This window comes from Centruroides sculpturatus, unplaced genomic scaffold, assembly GCF_000671375.1.
Source record: "Centruroides sculpturatus isolate CEXI.00-Female unplaced genomic scaffold, Cexi_2.0 scaffold2893, whole genome shotgun sequence".
Classification (NCBI taxonomy): Eukaryota; Metazoa; Arthropoda; class Arachnida; order Scorpiones; family Buthidae; genus Centruroides; species Centruroides sculpturatus.
This window is the reverse complement of record NW_019386985.1, coordinates 1-8,433: the sequence shown is the minus strand read 5'-3', so window position 1 is coordinate 8,433 and position 8,433 is coordinate 1. Positions and strand designations below refer to the sequence as shown.

Below are 8,433 nucleotides of genomic sequence, written 5' to 3'. Positions count from 1 at the left end.
AATAATATAAAAGTCAATTTATTTGTATATTGAAAATGTATTTTATTTCAGTTATTAATCATTTCATGAATTCTAAAAGTTGCAATGAAATATTATTTTATTAAATTAAATAATATAAATATAGGAATTAAAATTAGTTTTTAGATCGGAATTAATTAAATTTTTCAAGAAAACACAATTAATTATTGTGATTTTTAAAGAATTATTCTAAGAAATATTCTAAAAATCGCAATTATTTTTAAAAAATCACCATTATTCTAAAAAAATTATTATAAAAATAGCAATTATTCTCAAAAATAACATTAATAATTGCGATTATTTCAGAAAGTTTTCCGATTAATTAAAGAATGTATTTTAATTATACGAATAAAATACAATTCTTTAACTGTTTCGACAAACAATATAATTAAAACGAAACACGGTACTTAAAAAATCGCGTGATAAATATTTATTTAATGAAATAAAATGGAATTGTGTAAATATCATTTTGTGATTTATGATACATTTTCTTCGCTTTCACAACCCGTAAACGTTCTATTAAATAGAAGAATTGTAGTAGTTTTGTCATAAAAATCTGACCGTCTCTTTTTTTTTTCTATTATGGTAGATGTGTGAGGAACATTTTGAACACGAAAACAGAATCCGTGAAGCGTGACAAAAATTAAAGTCATTTTTTAATGCTTTTCATTGAGAGAATTCGTTATTAACTTCGTAGATAAGCAACATTATAGATGTAGTTAAATCAATAACGGCGTATACATTAATTTCTTAATAAATCTACTTATATATTATTAAAACATTCAATATCATATAATAGATTACGATCGATTCATAACCCGGATTGTTTACTTGTACGTAAACTTGTACTTATTATTTATGCGCTATTGGACCTAACGATCACTTATATATTGTTTAAATATTCAATATCTTAGTATGCGAAGTTGTTTACTTACTTTACCAAGTAAAGTACATGAATTAGTAGTAAATATAACTAATTGTTCATTTATTAGTCGATGTAAACAGGCGAAGGATGACTTGTAAATTATCTTTCTCTTCAAAATTACATGGCAGATATTCGTATCATTACTACTAGTTTAAGTAGTAATACAGACCATACAGTTGTATACATTAATTAACACATTCATTATAACAATATGTAACTTCTGACTCATCTAAATTGCTTACTACTTACTCATTAGTTCAAGTACTACTGTAGTACGAGAGGTACTAGAAGGCATTATTTTATTGATTCTTCACGAAGAAGGAACATAAAGATATGAAAGATTATTCATATTCAGTATTATAAAACGTTTATTATTAGTTTAAATACTGTGAATTAATAGTAAATACGTACTAATTGCTTGTTTATCATTTATGATATTCATAGGATAATGGCAGCCGATTCATATCTACATTGTTTACCACTAATTTATATTCTAGTACTTAAACTAGGAGTAGATATAATCTTTAAAAAATTCCCTTTTTATCTTCTCTGGATACGTTAGGAATTAAATCAACTGATAATCAAGATCCTTATCATTCACGTAACTGATTTATCAATTAGATAAAATGCAAAAACATGTTCAAGAATAATCAATATAAACAAGAGGAAAAAAGAAGTCATTGCCGATTTAGTTAAATAGGCTATAAATATTCATTTTAAAAATTTATCGATGTTTGAAAGTAATTTAAAAAGCTATAAATAACTTCTAAACTTGGCAAAAGAAAGAACAGTAAAAAGATAAATAAAAGATTCAATTTTCGAGATTTCTAAATTTCTCAAATCTACACTACGAAAGTCGAACAGCATCAGCAATCTTAAATTGCCTGACATGCAGCATGTTAAAGTACAGGAGCAAGCTGTTCCGGCATCTACTGATACTCCAGTTCACTTCCAAGAGCATCCCCCACAAATGACAGAAACCAGACGATACAGGCAAGAATATAACCATTTCTAATCTTAGCTAACTCGGATCTGCACGAAAGTAAATAACAGTGATTGCAAGAAGAGTTCCAAAACATAAAAATTGCACTCAAGTTTTTAGTGTAATTGCTTTATTTTTCATTACTTCGAATGTTTCTTATAAACAACCAAAGAAGGTTTATGCTCGAAAAAGGCAATTAAATTAAACTTTTCCAGATGTATCTTTAATTATTATTACTATTATTCGTACGGTCGAACCTCGATTTAGCACCAGCAACTTCTCGAATCCGAGAATGGCACTAAATCAAGTGTGGCGTTATACTAAAGAAGCTAAAACAATAAGAATTTTAACCTGTGTAAACCGGACTTATACGGTAACGAATATTGTTTGTTTGTTTTTTCGGTTTGGCAGGTTTCCGTTTTAAACAGGTGTACTTTTAACACAGATAATCGCTGAGATTTTAAGAATTTTTTTCGTTTAGGCACGTTTCCGTTTTGTTGAGGCTTTGGACAGATTTAACTGTGTTAATTAAAGTTTAAAGTCTACGCGCAGGTTTGAATTTTCAAAGTTCGAAAGCTGTTTTAAGATGCAAAATCATTAATTTAGCAAAATATAAACTCGATATACCGCCAACCAATACTTGTGAACCGTTGATCCCATAAATACTAAATATAAAACCTATAGTAATCTCTGAATTGTTAACATTTGTACGATTCAGTTTAAATTAATTAACACCATGCTCGATTTAGTATCAGCCTAAAAAGCGAACAGATGGTGGTGCTAAATCGAGGTTCGGCCATAATACGTAGTAACTGAATGATTTATTTAACATTTACAGGAAAGATTCGTTCACAATATTCATTGGCGTTTTACAAGGCTAGCGTTATTTAGAGGTCGCTATATCGAGTTCTAACTGTATATACATTATTAATCTCGAGTTGGAATCCTATTAATTTAGTAATGGAAGTTATTTTAAACGTATATTGGAAGATAATTAGTACGTTGCAAGATAGACGAGTACATCAATCAGTGCTTTGCTTTCACGATAACGACACTGATAGATTACGAAAATAAAAGAAATATTGACTACTTTTAACAATACTATTGTGTTCTTCGATTCTTTTTCTTGTTTTTTTAGATAATCAAAGAAAAGTAGTGAGATGTTTTATGATTTGGGATGATTTTACCGTGACCGGATATCATAGAGATGTCACGAAACGTTTTGAAGATTAGCTAACTTCTAGGAAACGTCTTTAAAGACAATTTCTCATCAATCAAAACAACTAGAAAGAACAATGACCAAATAATTTTATGAGAAAAATTGTTTGACTTTAAACTATTTTAATTACCATATTTCTCTTCAGAAGTTTGAACAGATTTGAGAAACTTTGACCTTAATTTAAATGTAAATTTTACAAAATTCATTTCTAATAATGATTCAAACGATAATGGATATTTGTTATATACGAGTACAACAATTTATTCAAATTAATCTAATTATTTTTATTTATTAACCAATATAAATCATAGAGTAATACATAATTGAAGTATAGATATCGATTCACACGACACGAATCATAAATTTCAATTACTAATTTCTTAAAGAAAGTAACATCAAATGGGGAATTTAATACAGTGACTCTTGATATAGTGACAACTCGATATAGTAAACAATTTTATAAATCCTTGCTTGAACTCTTCATATTGTGAATGATTTAGTTCAGTACTTTGAGAGTTCACTATATCTGTACCACTGTAATTTATTCCTATTTAAAAATCAATTAAACATTTTAACACATATTAAAACATTATAATTAACGTTAAATATATAAAATTATCATTTCTTTTTTACCTGACATTTTCGTGTTTCTGGATGTATATCTTATGAAATTGTCCTTCTCTTGGAGAAATGATATCTTCCTTCATCTCCATGGCAACATGTTGGGGTAAAACACTTAAAAGTAATCTTTCCTAAAGGGGGGAAACACAAAGAAAATTAAACGTGGAAGAAAAATCAATTTAACAGAATAAAAACTGATGTTTAATTCAAATATTTTGCCATTTTATTCGTTTTTTTAACAAAAAAAAAACACAAATTGTGTAACAATTACAAATAGAAACTTACTGAAATTACAAACAATTTTTTAAATATTTACATATATTATATAATTATATATACTGTATATTACGTACAGTATTTAGTAATAAAATATAATTCTTAAAATATCATAGCAGAAAAATATCAATAATAATAAATTTATTTACTTGATTTAAAAAAAAAAAATTGCTTAAGTAAATAAAACGATTTTTCAATCGATACAACTAAACAACAATTTTATTTTTCTTAAAAATGCTATTGGCTAGTCATTAATAATTCTAATGTTAAAATAACAAGAAGATTATTAAGTTAATCTACAGTCAAATCTCGATATAACGCCACCCTAAATAGCGCTTCTATCGTATAGCGCCAGTAAATACTTTTTAATGGATCATCCCCATAAATATTAAATACAGAACCGTTCAGTAATTGTGAATGCAGTCAACTTACCATCACCACTCTGAGATTGGCATTTTATCGAGTGTGGCACTGAAACGAAGAATTTCAAACAATAAGAATTATCTGTAATAAAGAACCCACGAGTTTAAATTTAAAAGTCATATGATAACGATGCAAAATTGTACACTTAGTCATTCATAGATAATGAAGGATTCTTTATTTACTATTCACAGATCTGTTTACAAGTACTGTACTCGTTGACACTTTACGGGGGTGGCACCTATTTGGAGACCACTACATCGAGTTTCGATTATACTAAACGTACTCTTCTGCATCTCAAATGACATTATAATCACCATCTCAAGTGACTTTCAAACGATCATATATGCAGAATTCATTATAACACATAATTCTCACTGTTCAAGGTTTTTCAGTTTAACGCAGGGGTGGCCAACAGTTTTTGCTCCCGGGCCGAATTGGAAAGAAAACTTTTTCCACGGGCCGAACCAGAGGCTGCCCTAGGAAGATTTTGAGTTGGTGCGAGATCTCATTGTGGTGTCACCCCGTAGAGACTGAATTGTACTGTACATAGAGATTATAGATACATTTTTCATATTATCATGATTTATCAACATTCTGTACTTACGAGATTTGTAATGGAGGGTTAACTCTAAACGCACAGTGAGTTGTTGACCTTTTTTTTAGGCGTCAGAATTTTTCATCGAGCTATTCCGACTTCAATCGCTGATATTGAAAGATTGATCGCGGGCAACATAAATTCATTAGACGGGCCGAGTCTGGCCCGCTGGCCGTATGTTGGCCATGTCTGGTTTAACGCCATACTCTATTTAGTGCCATTCCTAGAGACGAACATACTCGATTTAGTGCCATTCTTAGAGGCGAACTAAAAGTAGCTTTAAATCGAGGTTAGACTGTTTGTTGTTATTTGAAATTCTTCAATTCAGTGATAACTTTAAACTTTAACAAGCTGTTGCGTTAATTCGAGGTTAGGATGTATTTTTTTGAGTATTTCTGCAAACACTTATCGCACCATTACGTCTCATTAAATTTCTCTTTGACTATATTATTAAGTGAGTTTATATTTATAGCAGAGCAGTATTTTATTTTATTTATTTTTTTTCAATTAAAATATTTTATACTCAATTATTTTTATATTGATAGAAAAATCTCTGAGAAAATAATCGTGAGAGATGAAATTTTTTATGCAGAAAGAGAGATCATTCAAGCAAAGATGCTATGCATTGTGAATAGATAACATGGAAAATGATAAGAAGATAAAGGTTCCACTTTCATAATTCAGTTTACCTATGAATATATTAAAGTATTTGAAGATAGTTTTCTAAAAAAAAATAAAAATTTTTTTTATAAAAATATATCCTTACCACTTAAAAAAATTGCTTTCCTTTAAAGTAAGAGTTTCTTTAAATAAAATAAATTTAATTATTATAAAAATTACGAACTCTTTACAAAATTAAATTATGTAATTTTATATACAAATTTACCGACTTTTTATACCAAAAAAATGATAGATAAATAAAATAATTCAAAAATATTTTATGTGAATTCCGTAACTTTCCTTACAATATTGAAATATTGACAATGTGACAATATTTTTCAATAAAAATATTTTAAATTAAAAAATATATACATATTATTAAGTTTAAAAAGTCTATAAACATCGATATAAAAAAGTGTAGAGAATTTAAATATTTTTTAGATTTTTAAAAACATTTTTTTTAGATTTTTTCCCACATTTTTCGCAGTTGTTTATAAGCAAGAAAGAAAAGAAACAGAAAATTGTTATGAAAACTGATTGAATTCTTTTCCAATTTTGATTCAATATATATATTTTTTTTCAACAAGTCTTATATATATATATATTTTTTTTTACTGAAATATATATATAAAATAATTTTAAAATAGCAAAAACAATCCCGAAACTGTCTATTTATTAGTTTCGAATTTTATTTATTTTAAAATCAATATTGGTATTTTTCTTACTACACTCGAGTTTTCTAGCGGTTGGATCAATTGTCCAATTCTGTATTGATTCAGACCAACTTTCCATACACTGTAGCCACACTCTGCACTTTACCAGTTTCATTCTAACTGACCAAGAATATATTGACAGAACATTTATAACTGTTAAATTTATATTTTCCTTTTCATTTTTACTTAGTTATACTAATTAAAACGAGTAAATTTACTTCAAAAATATTTGCGTGCAGTTTGGTCTTTGCATCATTGAATAAAACGGGAAAAAAATTTAAATGAGTTCGTCTTCCAACCTGTAGCTCGCGAGCGTTTATTAACATCCCACTTCACGTTATCGTCCTATATGGAATGTCCATATACAAAAAGATTGAGAAGTAATGATCAAATTAGACTTTACGCTGATTTTTTTTATAAATAATGTATGAATTATTATTATTATTACCAATTTTTCGTTTTCGTCTTCCATTTCTAGTCTGGCATTTATGCAATTTCTAGTATCGAGAAATGCTTTCCTCTGTGCACGCTCCATAATGTTATGCACGAATAATCCAACCATGTTGACACATACGTATATCAGGCAGTTGGATGTCAACTGAAAATAAAAAGAAGAATTAAAAATTTTAAAGAAATTGCTAAAATCTTATTAAAATATTAAAAAATAAAATTAAAATAAAGGAAAGGAGAAATGATTTCTAAAACAAAAATTTCCCATTCTCAAAAAAAAATTAAAAAATATTTTTCAATTTCTTAAAATTACTTTCAAATATTAAAAAAAAAACATTTATTTTTTATTAAAATTCTTTTTTTTTTAATAATTATCGTTCTGAGTATTTATGTGTTGTTGGAAACAATATTCATGATTAAAATTATGAAATAATTTATTAAAGTAGTGACAAAAATATGTAAATTTTAATCATGTTCGAGTTCTAAATTCTTCAAATTGTAATTAAAACAAAGAATAAAACTAAATTGATATATCAGTAAGAGCCAAATGCCACAAAAAAAGTAAATAAAAAAATTAAATTAATAAGCTCTGCTTTATATATAATTTTAATTAATTTCTATATTTTTAATTAAATTTTCTACAATTATTTAAATTAACAACTGAATGTAGTTTTTCAAAAATATGTTCTGGAATAAGTACTTCAGAAAAATACATACAAGAATACCCTTTCAAGGATATAGGCTATACAAGGTGTTCATAATTAAAGTTCACATTTTAAAAAGATATAACTGGGAAACTAATCAGCGAATGTGTTATATTTCACACGAAGACTTACGTGATGATAGAATTTTATTTGAAAACAAAGTTAGTTTAAAAATGTCCGCTAGGGCGGTAAGTGGCGCTGCGATACTGTAGTAAATAAGTCAAAACGTCTCAAAGCTTACGATAAACACGGTACGCTGTGTGGCTACGCAAAAGCATGATCGATATGCTGGCCTCCATTGTGGCAACATGTTGAAATCGCCAAATCGCACGTTCAACCACAGCACTCAGTTCTGAAAGCCAGTATATCGAGCATGCTGTTGCATAACGATACAGTGTACCGTGTGCATCGTAAGTTTTGAGACATTTTGAGTTATCTACTACTGTATGGCAGCGCCAATTACCGCCCTAACGGGCATTTTTGTAACTAACTTATTTTTGTTTTCAAATAAAATTCCATCACCACAGAAGTCTCCGTGTGAAATATTATGTCATTCTGCTCATCAATTTCCCAGTTATATCTTTCTTTATTATGAACACCCTGTACTTAGGATATACAAGCATAATACAGAATATATTAAAGAATTGTATTAAGAATATATCATTTTGAAGAATATATTCAAGAATGTTTATTCCTGAAAAAAACGTGTTTAAAAATAGTCTCAAAACTCTATATTCTTTTAAAAAAATTGAAAAATATATTTTAAACTATGAACTAATATTAAATTATGAAGACAAGTAAATGTGGGTTAAACAAGAAATACTGGATGAACTGCCTCATGTTTAAA

At 27.7% G+C, this 8,433-nt stretch overlaps 1 protein-coding gene across 2 annotated transcripts; it reads right to left on the bottom strand.

The window, feature by feature from the left end:
- Positions 1 to 430: 430 nt before the first annotated feature.
- LOC111616020 (Ca(2+)/calmodulin-responsive adenylate cyclase-like) lies at positions 431 to 7,042 on the bottom strand. 2 transcript variants are annotated; one of them, XM_023357461.1, is made up of 3 exons: positions 6,881 to 7,042; positions 3,778 to 3,896; positions 431 to 3,691 (listed from the first exon to the last, which is right to left on the bottom strand). In XM_023357461.1, the coding sequence occupies exons 1-3, from the start codon at positions 6,992 to 6,994 to the stop codon at positions 3,646 to 3,648; spliced, it is 279 nt and encodes a 92-aa protein (XP_023213229.1). In that variant the 5' UTR covers positions 6,995 to 7,042; the 3' UTR covers positions 431 to 3,645. The 2 variants fall into 2 exon arrangements, with proteins under 2 accessions (XP_023213229.1, XP_023213228.1); XM_023357460.1 differs by having other exon boundaries at positions 431 to 3,678.
- Positions 7,043 to 8,433: the final 1,391 nt, after the last annotated feature.

What these genes read in the sequence shown, in the direction of transcription:
- LOC111616020 (XM_023357460.1), bottom strand. Translation starts at nt 6,994, where the DNA reads ATGGTTGGATTATTCGTGCATAACATTATGGAGCGTGCACAGAGGAAA. An exon ending in AAGACGAAAACGAAAAATTG is followed by an intron (nt 3,897 to 6,880) that starts GTAATAATAATA and finishes TCCCCCCTTTAG; the next exon opens with GAAAGATTACTTTTAAGTGT. An exon ending in CAGAAACACGAAAATGTCAG is followed by an intron (nt 3,679 to 3,777) that starts GTAAAAAAGAAA and finishes AATAAATTACAG; the next exon opens with TGGTACAGATATAGTGAACT.